The 15,824-nt window shown below is 36.8% G+C and overlaps 1 protein-coding gene across 1 annotated transcript; it reads left to right on the plus strand.

Annotated features, from left to right (window-relative positions):
* The first annotated feature begins 7,416 nt into the window (after window positions 1-7,416).
* LOC123523723 (multiple epidermal growth factor-like domains protein 10) lies at window positions 7,417-12,713 on the plus strand. The gene is made up of 4 exons (XM_053537705.1): window positions 7,417-8,952; window positions 10,056-10,158; window positions 10,857-10,948; window positions 11,579-12,713. Exons 1-4 carry the CDS (start codon window positions 7,527-7,529, stop codon window positions 12,310-12,312), a joined length of 2,355 nt encoding a protein of 784 aa, XP_053393680.1. The 5' UTR covers window positions 7,417-7,526; the 3' UTR covers window positions 12,313-12,713.
* The last annotated feature ends 3,111 nt before the right edge of the window (window positions 12,714-15,824 follow it).

Here is a 15,824-nt window from a genome sequence, read left to right on the forward strand (position 1 = left end):
TGGGCCGTTGGAAGGTAACGCTTTGCAAAATATTAGCTTGACACAATTGAAGTTAGCAATGTCGAATTAGACTATTGCTGTGACACGACAGTTGATCTGTTTGAGAACGGACTGGTATAGACCACAATATATGTACAGAAAAGTAGTTAGGTCAGACAGGTTGTTTCATTGAGTATTTGCAAATGTCTTCTTTTTGACACAGTAGTTATTATGGAAACAAAGTAACAATGAAGGCACATAAATGTCAGTAAAGATAGAAGTTTAAAACAAGACTCCCATACACTCAATCAGGGCTGTTAGATTTCAATCCTCTCAGATCGTTCAACACGACGTTTATGTCGTGTTATTGGTACTGTTTATTTTCTCACCGTTTCGACCTGGGTGGTTCCAATACTCCTGCTTTCATAGCCTTGGGTGTTGTATAATCACCCCGTGGATATGCTGCCTGCTGTTAAATTTTGTCTTTTGACAGTTCCTGTGATATGCAGACTCCATAACCTCAGATCCCCTTCCTAAATTCCAGTTTGTTTAGTTCTGCCTATTGTTTTCTCGCTTGGGGCAAACCATTTACTTTATCTGGGGACCAAACACCGCTCTTCATGGAATAACACGCCTAAACACGTGTATCATTGAAGGTTCCATGTTCACCGCCGTTTGAATACATCTGCGGATGTCTCTAAATTGCTTTTTGTACTTTTAGCATGTGTAAATATGGAGTTTTGCTCAACCCGGGGTTAGAGGGTGTGGACGGTAGCATGCATTTCCACTACCGTCTATGAACAGGCTCAATCAAACCGAGGCTGCAACATTTTCGTTTTTGTCGTGTTGGGCGACCTGTGAAGTTTCCACTTTTCTCTGTTCTTTTAAATAATGCCTTTCCATTTTGTGTCTTAGAAACTTGATGTACTGTTAGGTTAACATAAACTGTATAGTGATATTTTATCGGACCATCAACATATAAGCAAGTTTTGTGTAAGTGTTACTTTAAACTTGGTTTATTATGAATCAACAGATACGTAATTAAGTTGATGGAAGTAAAGCATGCAATTTTCTTTTCATTAACTTATGTCAAACCAATTTGTGTTGCGGTTTGAGTTAATCTCCTAGTTTACCATATAAACGACTGTATTTCAGCTCTATTTTCATCAGTCTTGGCTATATCAAGAACCAGCACCAGAAACCGGTCCGCTAGTCCGTAGTGTTTTTGTGATACGTGAATGAAACCTAGCAACATATCAAGATTCTCTCAAGGTTAAGTAGAATTTTAACGAAAACAAAGTCAAAACAAGTTTGCTGTATCCGATGCGACAGCAGTCACAGTATTTTCTGTAAACATCTTGCAGCTCTTAGTTATTTCAGTTTGAACAAGTTTTAAAGCTGTTATTTTGTCTTTAAGGTGGCGCATAACGCTTTATTTTATTTTATTTTAATTGCTAACATAATCAGATCTTTTATATTGTTTTGCACCTTAATTATACAAAATGTAGATAAACTGGAACGATATTTTAAATTTCTAAACAGCTCAAACAAAACTCACATCGCGTGTACAGATTTTTACCATCATCAAGGATGGAACAAGTAAATAGGTAGCCATAGCTAACCCGCTACGCCAAAACGTTTATCCAACTAAATACAATCACTTTCAAATTTATGGCTTTTTATTTGGTAAAGTAGGCACTTCAAATATAAGGGCTAAAATGAACTTGAACACGGATAGTACAATTCTGTAATACGTTTCCTTTAAACTTGGAGTACTGTTTAAAACACAGTAAACCTTTCGGGGACAGAGCGTTACCCCTAGTAGTATATATAATCTGAAAAGGAGATCCCTCGGAAGCACCGAGAACAATGCAAACAGTAAAAATTGCAGACTCGGTTTGACTGAGTCTGTTTATGAGCAATAATGGAAAATGCAACACTGCCCATACCCTCTAGCACCGGCGCAAGCAGTATTCAATCTTCAAATCTAAATGAGTTGAAATCAATGGTCCCGAAGGACCAGCTATTTATAACAACACTGAGAGGAAGTCGGGGCGACTTTTTACGGCCACCACACAGCACTTTACACCCGCTGTTGTGAAATAAATATAATCTGAAAAGGAGATCTCTCGGAAGCACCGAGAACAATGCAAACAGTGAAAATTGCAGAATCGGTTTGATTGAGTCTGTTCATGAGCAGTAATGGAAAATGCAACACTGCCCACGTCCCCTAGCACCGGCTTAAGCAGTATTCAATCTTCAAATCTAAATGATTAAGCCTTGCTCAAAACTTTATTTGTAGTAAAAAGTCTGTACTCTGTTTTATGTTATATGTTTCCAAAATGTAAAATAGTCCGTCCAAATAAAATAAAAAAACCAGTTCAAAGTATATTAGTGGTATATGTTTTAATTGTCAAATTGATATTTAATGAAAACGGTTTTTAAATTACTTACTTGCTCCAAAAATATATACAGGTGTTTTCTCAACCAGATAAGTACGAAACTAGATCTTTACTGTAAGATTTTAACATTACATCTGCGTATATGCCAAATGTAACATGATTTTAGTGTTTGTGTGTTTGTGTGTGTGTGTGTGTGTGTGTGTGTGTGTGTACAACCCATGATTACAATAGGTAACAGTTAACGGTCACGTGCCACACTTTAGCATGCAAAACCACAGATATTTCATATAGAATTTTATATAAAATAGACTATTTTGACAGGCGTCACTGTTCATAGTCAGGATTTTCATGCTTTTTTAGCGGCAATTCAAGGTTAAAAGGTAGGACGGGAGCAGGGCTTTAAAGCCAGACGGCCTTCGCATACAGGTTCAAACCCCCTGCCATCACATACTATTTAAAAAGAAATACTACACACTATCCCTAACCATAGATCCTGTACAAACTGTACTTTAACAAACCTCGGAAATGTAAATGTTAAAATGTAAAGCGTTTTACAAATATTTCATACCTATCACCTGTTTTGCGTAGTTCTAACAGCAGTTCTTTCCAATGTTTGGACCAGTAGTACAGAAACTTCTACCATTGAATGTTTTGCACATGTTGTGAATGTTTAGCACTTGTTGGTCAAATAATAAATCAGAAAAAATAATTTACTATTTAGTAAAATTATTATCAGAGAAACAGCACAAAGTTCGACAACAAAAGTCACCATACTGCCCATTTGGTTGACAATGACAGACGTGCGGAATGAAAGACATATATTTTATATGACCATATATAGCATTAGGTATTAACTTCCTGTTGACAACATTTGACATAGACGGATAGCAATGTAGATGTCTTTAACATATATGTATCTTTTCGTCCGATTAACAAACCATTGTTATTTATTCATGCGGAAATTGACAATAAATATGTGATTATTCTTAAAAAAACCTGAAGATGTTTTTCTTATTTTGTTCATTGTTTTTACTTCAAATTGTTATAAATGCAGGTTAAACAATTCCATGTGTATTATATATTTTTCCATTGTACAGTTACTACTTTTTGAGTTACTAACTTGAATTCTTTTCATTTCTTAATGCAACAGTTTAGAATGGTTGATTTCTATTGATTCGTGAAATACATGTAAAACTTTTTTATTTAGTTGAAATTATAAATATGTAGAACTAATGTGATAACTAAAAACACTAAGTGCCTGCTGCTTAGCCGGGATTTCAAGATTAAAATGATCGAATTTGATTGGGAAAACGACTGCGAAGAAGAACCAAGACATTTCTACTGAGCTTCTATCTTTACAATCAAGGCAGTTGAAAAGAATTCACTGTTAACGTTCTATATGACATATGTTTTATTTGGAATTTCAAAGCTATAGGTAATGTTTTGAGATCTATCACTGGAAGTTGAAAAACCTAGCATAAAAGTTCACAAAGAAAATAAAATTAAAGAGTCGAAACTTTACAGGTCGCTAAACACGACAAAAATGAAAATGTTGCAAGCCAGATTTTATTGAACTGATAATTATGGAAGCCCTGGAGGGACAATTGATTCCGTACTTCCCACTTCTAACTTTTGCACATCTAACTTCCAACTTCTTGACTTTCTACTTCCTACTTCTAACTTCCGCACTTCTGACTTCTTACTTCCACACTTCTGACTTCCAACTTTCTGACTTTCGACTTCTGATTTCCATCTTCCACACTTCTTTCTTCCGACTTCTTTACTTTCTACTTCTTTCTTCTAACTTCCAAACTTCTGACTTTTAACTTCCGTAGTTCTAATTTCCAACTTCCACACTTCTTACTTCAAACCTTTTGACTTCTTACTTCTCTCTTCTAACTTCCGCATTTCTGACTTCTAACTTCTGCACTTCTGACTTCCTGACTTTCGAAATCTGATTTCCAACTTATATACTTCTTACTTCCGACTTCTTACTCCCCTCTTCTAACTTCCGCACTTCTGACTTCTAACTTACACACTTCTAATAGCTGTGTGAAGTTGGCTAAACAAACGACATACGACATTCGAAAATTTTGAATTTCGTCCATTGCGCGACATACGGCATTCGAACATTTTCAATGTCGTTCATTGCGCGACATACGACATTCGAAAATTTTGAATGTCGTTCATTGCGCGACGTACGACATTCGAAAACTTTGAATGTCGTCCATTGCGAGACATACGACATTCGAACTTTGACAAAAAATTTGAATGTCGTTCAGTGCGCGACATACGAAATTCGACATTCGAAAATTTTTGAATGTCGTCCATTGCGCGACATACAATATACGACATTTGAATTTTGACAAAAGAATTGGAATGTCGTTCAGTGCGCGACATACGACATACGACCGTCGAAAATTTTGACAATTGCGCGACATACGACATTCGAAAATTTTGAATGTCGATCATTGCGCGATATACAACATACGACATTCGAATATTTTGAATGTTGTCCATTGCGCGACATACGACATTCGAAAATTTTGAATGTCGTCCATTGCGAGACATACGACATTTCCGAATGTCGTATGTCGCGCAATGGACAACATTCAAAATATTCGAATGTCGTATGTTGTATGTCGCGCAATGATCGACATTCAAAATTTTCGAATGTCGTATGTCGCGCAATGGACGACAGTCAAAATTTTAGAATGTCGAATGTCGCATGTCGCGCATTGAACGACATTCAATTTTTTTGTCAAAGTTCGAATGTCGTATGTCGTATGTCGCGAACTGAACGACATTACATTTTTTTTGTCAATGTTCGAATGTCGTTTGTCGTATGTCGAGCAATGAACGACATTCAAAATTTTCGAATGTGGTATGTCGTATATCGCGCAATGAACGACATTCACAGTTTTCGAATGTCGTATGTCGTATGTCGCGCACTGAACGACATTCAAATTTTTTTGTCAAAGTTCAAATGTCATATGTTGTATGTCGCGCAATGGACAACATTCAAAAATGTTCGATTGTCGTATGTCGCGCTCTGAACGGCATTCAAATTTTTTGTCAAAGTTCGAATGTCGTATGTCGTATGTCACGCAATGGACGACATTCAAAATTTTCGAATGTCGTATGTCGTATTTCGCGCACTGAACGACATTCAATTCTTTTTGTCAAAATTCCAAAGTCGTATGTTGTATGTCGCGCAATGGACGACATTCAAAATTTTTCGAATGTCGAATTTCGTATGTCGCGCAATGAACGACATTCATATTTTTTGTCTCAAAGTTCGAATGTCGTATGTCGTATGTCGCACACTGAACGACATTATTTTTTTTGTCAAAATTTTCGAATGTCGTATATTGTATTTCGCGCAATGGACGACATTCAAAATTTTCGAATGTCGTATGTCGAGCACTGAACGACATTCAAATTTTTTGGTCAAAGTTCGAATGTCGTATGTCGTATGCCGCGCAATGGACGACATTCAAAATTTTCGAATGTCGTATGTTGTATGTCGCGCACTGAACTACATTCAATTTCTTTTGTCAAAGTTCGAATGTCGTATGTCGCGCAATGGACGACATTCAAAATTTTCGAATGTCGTATGTCGCGCACTGAACGACATTTAAATTTTTTGGTCAAAGTTCGAATGTCGTATGTCGTATGCCGCGCAATGGAAGACTTCAAAATTTTCGAATGTCGTATGTCGTATGTCGCGCACTGAACGACATTCAAATTTTTTAGTCAAAGTTCGAATGTCGTTTGTCGTATGCCGCGCAATGGACGACATTCGAAATTTTCGAATGTCGTATGTTGTATGTCGTGCACTGAACTACATTCAATTTCTTTTGTCAAAGTTCGAATGTCGTATGTCGTATGCCGCGCAATGGACGACATTCAAAATTTTCGAATATCATATGTTGTATGTCGCGCACTGAACTACATTCAATTTCTTTTGTCAAAGTTCGAATATCGTATGTCGTCTGTCGCGCAATGGACGACATTCAAAATTTTCGAATGTCGTATGTCGTATGTCGCGCACTGAACGACTTTCAAGTTTTTTGGTCAAAGTTCGAATGTCGTATGTCCTATGCCGCGCAATGGACGACATCAAAAATTTTCGAATGTCGTATGTTGTATGTCGCGCTCTGAACTACATTCAATTTCTTTTGTCAAAGTTCGAATGTCGTATGTCGTATGTCGCGCATTGGACGACAATCAAAATTTCCGAATGTCGTATGTCGTATGTCGCGCACTGAACGACATTCAAATTTTTTTGTCAAAGTTCGAATGTCGTATGTCGCGCAATGGACGACATTCAAAATTTTCGAATGTCGTATTTTGTATATCGCGCAATGAACGACATTAAAATTTTCGAATGTTGTATGTCGCGCACTGAACGAAATTCAATTTTTTTGTCAAAGTTCGAATGTCGTATGTTGTATGTCGCGCAATGAACGACATTCAAAATTTTCGAATATCGTACGTCACGCCATGAACGACATTCAAAATTTTCGAATGTCGTATGTCCTATGTCGCGCAATGAACGACATTCAAAATTTTCGAATGTCGTATGTCCTATGTCGCGCAATGAACGACATTCAAAATTTTCGAATGTCGTAGGTCTTGCAATGGACGACATTCAAAATTTTCGAATGTCGTATGTCGTATGTCGTTTGTTTAGCCAACTTCACACAGCTACTTCTAATTCTAACTCTCTGAGATCCGACTTCCAACATCCGCACATCTGCATTCAAACTTTCCCTCTTTGGAAGTCGGAAGTAAGAAGTGTTGAAGATGGAAGTCGGAAGTAAAATGTCAGGAAGTTGGAAGTCAGAAGTGCGGAAGTTGGGATCGGAAGTCAGGAAGTTAGAAGTCAGAAGTAAGAAGTCAAGAAGTTGGAAGTAAGAAGTGTTGAAGTTGGAAGTCAGAAGTCGAAAGTCGGGAAGTTGGAAGTCAAAGTGCGGGAGTTAGAAGTCAGAAGTGTGGCTGTTAGAAGTAGGAAGTCAAGAAGTTGGAAGTAAGAAGTGCAAAAGTTAAAAGTCAAAAGGAGGAGGTACGGAAATAAATTGTCATTTCAAGGCTTCCATAGATAATAGCTTAATTAAGCACAAGATATTGAAATATTAACACATGTTACCTGTTTCAGGAGAATGCCCAAGAAACTGTCGTAACTCGACAATAAGCGGAAATTCTTGTTGTATATGCGAAGTATTCTTTGGTTGTGGAGTTACTAAGTGCAGTAAAATAGCAGTACAATTATGGTCAGTTAACAGTTTTGTAAACTGTTTGGGATGCGACCACCATGACCATTTCCCTACCTTTGAATGTATGTCTTGTCCTGTTGGATGTGTTGGATGTTTCGACCATACACTTTGTCTCAAATGTGTGAATGGTATGCACGGTAAAATATGTAATAAAAGATGTGGTAAATGCAGACATGATAATCAAGGCGTAGTGAAATGTGACATTGGATCCGGTGTATGTACTAATGGATGTGTAGATGGTTATTACAGTCCTCGTTGTGATCAAGTATGTGAACATTGTAAACCGGGCAATCAAAGCATGGTGAAATGTGACTATAACTCTGGGATATGTACCAATGGATGTGTAGATGGTTATTACAGTCCTCGATGTAATCGTGTTTGTAGACATTGTAAACCGGACAATCTAGACGTGGTGAAATGTGACTTTATCTCCGGGACATGCGCTAATGGATGTGTAGATGGCTATTACAGACGTTGCTGTGATCGTGTATGTGGACATTGCAAGCTGGACAATCAAGGCGTGGTGAAATGTGACTCTATCTCCGGGATATGTACTAACGGATGTGTAGATGGCTTTCACAGTTCCCGTTGTGATCATATATGCAGCGGCACTTGTTCTAAAAGAGCATGTAGTCAACAGTCGGGCTACTGTGACAATGGATGTGTTTCTGGTTGGTATGGTGATACATGCAATGATTCTTGCAGCGATACCTGTTCTCTAAGCTCCTGCTATCAAACATCGGGCTTCTGTGACAATGGATGTGTTTCTGGTTGGTATGGTAAATCGTGCGGTGAATCGTGCAGTAACACCTGTTATGATAAGTCCTGTGATCAATTTTCAGGATACTGTGTCAATGGATGTGTTTCAGGTTGGTATGGAGACACGTGCAATGGAACGTGCAGTGATACGTGTTCTTTAAGCTTCTGCAATCAAAGGTCGGGCTTCTGTGAAAAAGGATGTGTTTCTGGTTGGCATGGTGGCACGTGCGAAGAATCGTGCAGTGATACATGTTCTTTAAGCTCCTGCAATCAAACGTCGGGCTTCTGTGAGAAAGGATGTGTTTCTGGCTGGCATGGTTACATGTGCAAATTATTGTGCAGTAGCAAATGTTTTAATAAGTCCTGTGATCAATATTCAGGCCGCTGTTACAACGGATGTGCGACTGCATACTATGGTAACACGTGTGAATCAAACTGCTTGGACACTTGTAAAGAACGCGTTTGCGACAGGGAAACATCGCGGTGTTTGCGAGGATGTGTAGCAGGATATCAAGGAGCATTCTGTAATATGAGTATGCAATAATGAGTTTGTAGTCTTATGTTTCAGTTGAATTCAGCTTTCTTAAAAATAATTTAGCACTCATTTCTTTAACGTTAAATACTGGTTAAGCAAAACATGCTTTCTACATAAAATATTTTGACAAACATGGTTTTTGCTGTTTTAATGTCAGAATTGTAGTAATCAAACTTAATTTGTTTTTGTTACATTGATATATAAATTGCTATGTATTTAATAAGGAGATAATGTTTTAAATCAAAGGAAACATTTCAATGCAATTTAGATGTTAGTAATAGACCAAAACGTAGTAGTAAAATAATTGAATATATCTTTCATATTCATTAGAATATCAAAATATAGATATTATATATATTTTGCAGCGAGTTTACACCGTGAAATATGTCAAAAATGATTCATTGATTAAAATAACTTTAAGTCAAGATTCTTACAAGAATAAAAATGTATGTACCTTTCAAATGAAAATATAAACAAAATTTACATAGAAATACTTAATGGCTTTGTGCGTTATGTTATAGTGGTAAATTCTTTAGATCCATCGACAAAATTAAACAAGAGTTGTAGATCTGAACACAATAAAGATACTTTTGCGATAAAATTTTATTTGTTAAAATATATTATTTCATTTTTGTTCATGTACTGATAAAACAGTGTGATTAAAATGAAAAGTGTTTCCGGCAATCTGATGCAATACTCAACATTTTGCCGTGATAAAAGCTGACAATGCCTGTAAACAATATTCGATATACTACTTCAGGAAATTATAGCGCGAAATGTAATTTTCTCAATTGACGAGAAGTATAAAAAACTTACTTATACAAAAATCAATAGCGAATATAACAAATGAGTTCGTAGCATTGTATAGCTCTGTTTAGACTATTATAACAAATATATTATACACAATGGGCCACTGAAAAATACTACGAAACGTAGAATATAGCGCTTTCTGACATTAAAACTAGTGGCCCAAGGAGATTAGCCCCATTCTATCAAAGGCCGACTTGTTGTAATAGAAAATACTTTCTTTTTTCAAAAGTTTGTAATCAATAGTTATTTGATAGAGCACATTCTAATTCTTGCAATATTGTTGAATTTCAGCTATGAACATCGGCCCTGATTTTGTTTTAGTTGGCTTAGCAAGCAGTCTGGCTGGAGTTATAATATCACTTGTATTCACCTTAATTATCTGGTGTATAAGAAGGTATGTAGTTGACATGTTAACGTATATTTCAAACCTGTGAACAAAGACCACTGTTCGGAACAAGCAAAAGTGGTCTTTGTTCACAGGTGGTCTTTATTCGTGGGGGGTGGGGGTAAGGGTCACTTCTCAGTTAGTTATTATCATGCTGATAAAAAGTATTTTTACAGCTTCTTGCTCTCTTTATGTTCTATGTATTTATGCAGCCGCTGCAAACTTGCAAATTTTCAATGAAGCAGTAATTATTATGTTTGCAATAAAGCGAAAGTCGTGAAATTTTTGCGGATTTCAAATATTTTCATGCCGGAACGGTCAAGCTTGGACGTTATTTGGGGGCAAAAATGACACTTTGGAATGAATTAGGCCGGTCGCTGGTCGCGGTCGCCATGTGGTCGCTATTCACGGCCTTTTTATGAGAATTTTTCTACGGGGGACCAGAGACCGGTCGTTGTCGACAGGTGTTCGCTATTCACGGGTTGTCGCTAGTTTGACTGAAACGCGGAATGCGAACTTAATACTCTACAAACAGCACACTCTTGTTGTAATTGAAACATTTATGAAGTGTATGTATCGTATATATTGTGAGTAATGCGGATAGATACATAGATAAATTCTTTTATTTCCTCCAATTTTGAAGAGTAAAGCATGTAGATGAAAAATAAAGCATGTAGATGAAAAATAAATTCGCTTTAATATTTTAGAAGAGTTCTCAGAGGCAAGCAATATGACAACTTTCAAGTGTCTACCAGAGACATCTTAGCGCCAACATATGACGAAGTATCAGATATCGGTGGTATGTATATATATTCTGAATAATATTTACTCTCCATTTGGTCGGCAGTTTCACTGAATGAACTGAGTTTGATTCAGTGTTGTTATTATTTCTTGTCCTTTAGGATCTCAGAATCTATTCAAAACAACTCGCTTAAACCGGTGATAGATGACGTGATCAGTGTTGGTATCTTCTATGATCCTTTTTGATCAAGGGACCATGAAATAAATTATGAACAGAATTCCGTGTAAGCCGATGCTAGGGGCGTGATGGGTGTTGCACATTTCATTACCTCAATGAAATCGAATCTGTCATTATTTTTCTTTTTTTTTCCCCATTCTTTGCTTTTAAATGATCTTGACTTCTGAGCTTCCAAAGTACTGTCGATAATTTAACGTCTTTAAACAGGAGATACCTTATCATTATTTTGTTGATGCAAAAGTTCAAAATGTTAAACTAGAGAGAAGTGGAAACTTCACAGGTCGCTCAACACGACAAAACCGAAAATGTTGCAGGCTCGGTTTGATTGAGTCTGTTCATGGACGGTAGTGGAAATGCATGCTACCGTCCACGCCCTCTAGCCATCTATCTGATTTAATATGAGGTTTTACTGTTATTGCGAATAATATTGACTTGTTTTGTAAATTTTAGATGCAATAGAGGAACACCGTATTAGTGGTAGCCATTTATACATGGACATTGGTACCTCCCAGATATATAGGAGTATACATGAATCTGGATCCAACACACATAACAGTTGTGATAACGAAATCGCTGGTAATTGCGCAACAACACTCGCAGTTGTAGAAACCATTAATAACACTCCGTCTGTATATGCAAACGCTCGTAACCTTTCTTCATTGCACTCTGAAGTCAATAATTGCAATAATGGAGATTCCAGTGAAATTCTTACAACCAGTTTCATTTCTTTAGATAATGTCGAGGTTCACAGAAAAGGTTCAAACCTATCAAGAAATTATTATGAAATATCTGACAAAATACCTAATCATGATCATAATATCGAAATTGAAAGGAATCATGCCAATGACGGCTATGAAATTCCTATATCCGGTACATGTTCTGCTGCTCAGAATGCCGAAGCAAGCGGAGCATGTCTATCCGTACACTGTAACAGAATGACTGACTTTGCTACAAGTCCTTCAAGAGATTCAAAGAGAACACAGAAGAAAGACGTGGTGTCCACAAGACATAAGGAAATAAATGTTGATGAGATCAACCAAACACTACAAAAGCCTAAAGAAGATAAACGCAATTCAAGTTCATCTGGATTTGAAACCGACATACCATTGGAAACACATCAAGCACAAGAGAAGGTTACTGAAGGAGACAGTAACAGCTTAAATTATATACATCCAGTGAACTAAAACTATAACAGTCAAAACAAAAATTACATTGCTTTCGAAGCGAGAAAGAACTTTCAGTAGAATCAAGACTGATCCTTTAAACTTTAAACATGATTCTTTAGCAGTCCACGGAAAATTTGTTGAAGTGTTTTATATTGATATATGTATTATTTTCTTAAACTTGAGTCGAATACATATCCGGCATGAAAAAATGCCTGGGTAGCGTACTTGATGACGCAGTTTATTTTTTGAGACACAGCGCATGTTTGTTGTACAGTTATCTATGTTTTTTTTCTTTGATTGTGTCTGTATGAACGAGTAAAAAACCCGCTTGGACTGAACTGTTTGTATATCTGTCTTTTTGTCTGTTTCATTCGTTTATATTTTCTTGTAACTCTGCTTTCTGCTTAGTTTTTATGCATGTACATCTGCACGTGCATATATATATATATATATATCGTGAGGGGTTTGTATGGTTTGCAGTTGTTTTAACTTAAGCTTAGGAAGATGGGATCAAAAGTAATGCCACTGGCTATTGATAACCGCTATTTTTAGCGCGAGTACAAAATTCACCCCTTGCACGTGCTTCCCGTTGTAATTGCTTTCAATCGACGTATAAACTGTACATGAAGACACAATATCTCACTCACAATTCACATTTACACAAACCCTACTCCTAGGCGGTTAGGCAAAATGGTTGGTAAAAGTGTAAAAAATGCGAACGAAATTAGGTCTTATATTAAGACTTGCGCTTCACTCAGAAGAGGTTCAAAGGACATTTATGCTGACATATGTGCTGTCTATGGTAGTAATGAAATGTCCTTTCCACAATTTGCAGATGGGTTAGGAAATTTTGTTCAGGCGTGGAGTCTGTCAAAATGCGCCTAAAGCTGGTCGACCTAAGTCTGCAAGTAGTCCAAGGATTGTTGAAAAATCAAACAAATAGTACTTTCTGACGCAAAATATACTTCTCAGCAGATTGCGGAAATATAGTTGGCATTTCAAAAGCACCTGTGTTGCGCAATCTGCGACATATTTTGAAATTGAAGAACAAAAGTGCTAGGTGGGTCCCGCATTTGCTCACTGATGAGCAAAAACGCACGCGCGTTAAGATGGCGCGCAAGCTTTTGAAAAGGCTTCCAAGACACGATCAAAAACATTTATGAATGTAGTAATAGGTGATGAGTCTTGGATACATTTCTTCGAACCGCATCGAAAAATTAGTAACCGAGTATGGCTCACCAAACTGCCAGAAGACCTTGCATTGCCAAAAGGATTGCAAGTGTAAAAAAGGTTATGTATGCCATATTTTTCACTACTAAAGGTCTCGCCATCCAGGTTCCTGTACCTAAAGGCAAGTCAATGAATGCCAAGTTTTATAAGAAAAAAGTTCTTAAAAAGCGTCTCAAGTATTTCCAGAAACGTCGACCAAAGACGGGTATCCGAGGCATCCATTTGTTACATGGCAATGCCTCGAGTCACAAGGCTGGGATTGTGACGTCGTTTTTGAATGAACAGGGAGTATATGTTCAATAACACCGACCCTATTCTCCGGATCTAGCCCCCCTGTGACTTTTCCTTTCCCCTCGTCTCAACAAAAAGCTTGCAGGCAGAAAATATACATCCCGACAAAAGTTGGGGGCCGCCATATTTAACCTTCTTAGTGATATACCTGAAAAAGACTATCAGAAAGCTTTTAAGGATTGGATTAAAAGATTGAAACGTTGTTTTTCTGCCAAAGGAGATCACTTTGAAGGTTTGAAATAATGATTTTCTTAATACAACCTTGTCATTTAACACCATTGTTTGCATTACTTTTGATCCCACCCTCGTACAAACAAATTCTAACATAGTTCAATTTTTATCATTTAAACAAAGAATGAAGTCAAGCGTTGTAAAGGCTGATTCAAAACTTCAAAAGTAGTGACAAAATAGTTTTATAATTTTATATAAATAAAATATTGTGTAGATCGCAGTATCACTCCTTCACAAACAAAACAAGAAACGGAAAATTCTGTAAGTCAGGTTAATGTTAGCAGGACACTTCGTGGCACTAACGTTTGAAGGATGGTCGGGCAAGTGATGCAAAGAGAGGGCGACATAAGACTTTCTTCGCCGCGAACTTACCTGACGCCGCCATTTCTGGAAGTGCGTCTGACCGATACTTTCAAATTACGTCACATTTTTAATGTAAGTAATGTCAAAGACTTGAAACGCAATTTCATTACGCACCACATGTTACCGTTAGCGACGTTATAAATTTTAATCCTGCGGGATGTATATTGGGTAAGTTACATGAATTTAAAAGGTAAACGCTTTTTTGTAGGGGGAAAACTGGGCGTGTGCCGGCTAGCACTGACTGCCGTCCATTATTTAAAAATACTCAGATAATATCACAGATATTTAATTTTAAACTCTATAGCCCTGTCGAGTATGAATTGAAATAACATCAGTTGAAACAGTTATTTGATGCGTCGCTTATTTTCGATATAATAAAAAAGTTCGGGCTTTTCTTGGACAACCCTCGTTCAGATACCAATATTCTACATTATCTAGAATACTGTATAAACTGCTGCAGAAAAAAGTGGACAGAATCTTGTTTAATCTTCAAACGGGAGTGGCGGTCTAATGGTTAAGGGTTCGGACACTTCACCCAGGGGTGAAGGGTCTCATTGAGATCACGACTATATTGTCTCATATGACACAAGTTGCTTGGTTTAAAATGCATACAGGTGTCTAGGAAATACATACGAAAGTTAAATTTCATGCAAGGTTTAGACATCTATTTATAAGCTAAATGTAACATATACAGCATACACTGATTGTTGTACTTAGACTTTTATCTACTCGTTGTTTTATCATAACCCTAATTAGCATTATTTTCTAAAATTAACCGAGGTTACGCTGTATTGAAATACCCACATTGATTGAGTTCTCAACTTCACAGCGCATTATCATCACTCAAAGTTGCATATGAAAAATGTTGTTGTCGTGGTATTTGCAACTGTCATGAAACCTGGCATACATCTTCCCAGGTAATGTGGTATTGAAGCATTTATACAATTTCATATATGCATTCCACATCTTTTATTAACCTTGACTGTAGTGTATACGATCAACGACGGATGTGTATTACGGTAAAAGGCAGCGATGATACATTGTTCTGCAATTAGACATTGTGATTTATCAGAACTTAAAGGTACACGTGACAAGCTTTGTTTGAATATTATAATTTCCAATATAAAAGTATCTAAATGACTAGTCTGCAGAGCTTTTTCTTGATGTTAAGTAGTCCTTAGTAGTTTTTATAACGTTATAACTGTTTTGTAAAAAGTATATATTTTTGCCGTTTGAACCATGTCTGTACGGAAATAATTTCTGAAGCAATGTCTTTCTTTAGTACACATTGTTAAAAACAATAATTATTGTTTGTTTTTCTGAACTTGCAACTTCCTTAGTTAATCATCGTTAGTATAAACGGAAATTAAATAAAAATAACTCACTAAAGAATTATTTTAGAATAAATCGCTTGC

The sequence above is a fragment of the Mercenaria mercenaria genome, chromosome 3 (genome assembly GCF_021730395.1).
Source record: "Mercenaria mercenaria strain notata chromosome 3, MADL_Memer_1, whole genome shotgun sequence".
NCBI lineage: Eukaryota > Metazoa > Mollusca > Bivalvia > Venerida > Veneridae > Mercenaria > Mercenaria mercenaria.

Excerpts from the sequence above, each read along its gene's own strand:
- LOC123523723 (XM_053537705.1), top strand. The coding sequence starts at position 7,527 with ATGTTACCTGTTTCAGGAGAATGCCCAAGAAACTGTCGTAACTCGACA. Across the intron at positions 8,953-10,055 it reads AGGAGCATTCTGTAATATGA|CTATGAACATCGGCCCTGAT; the intron begins GTATGCAATAAT and ends GTTGAATTTCAG. Across the intron at positions 10,949-11,578 it reads CGAAGTATCAGATATCGGTG|ATGCAATAGAGGAACACCGT; the intron begins GTATGTATATAT and ends TGTAAATTTTAG.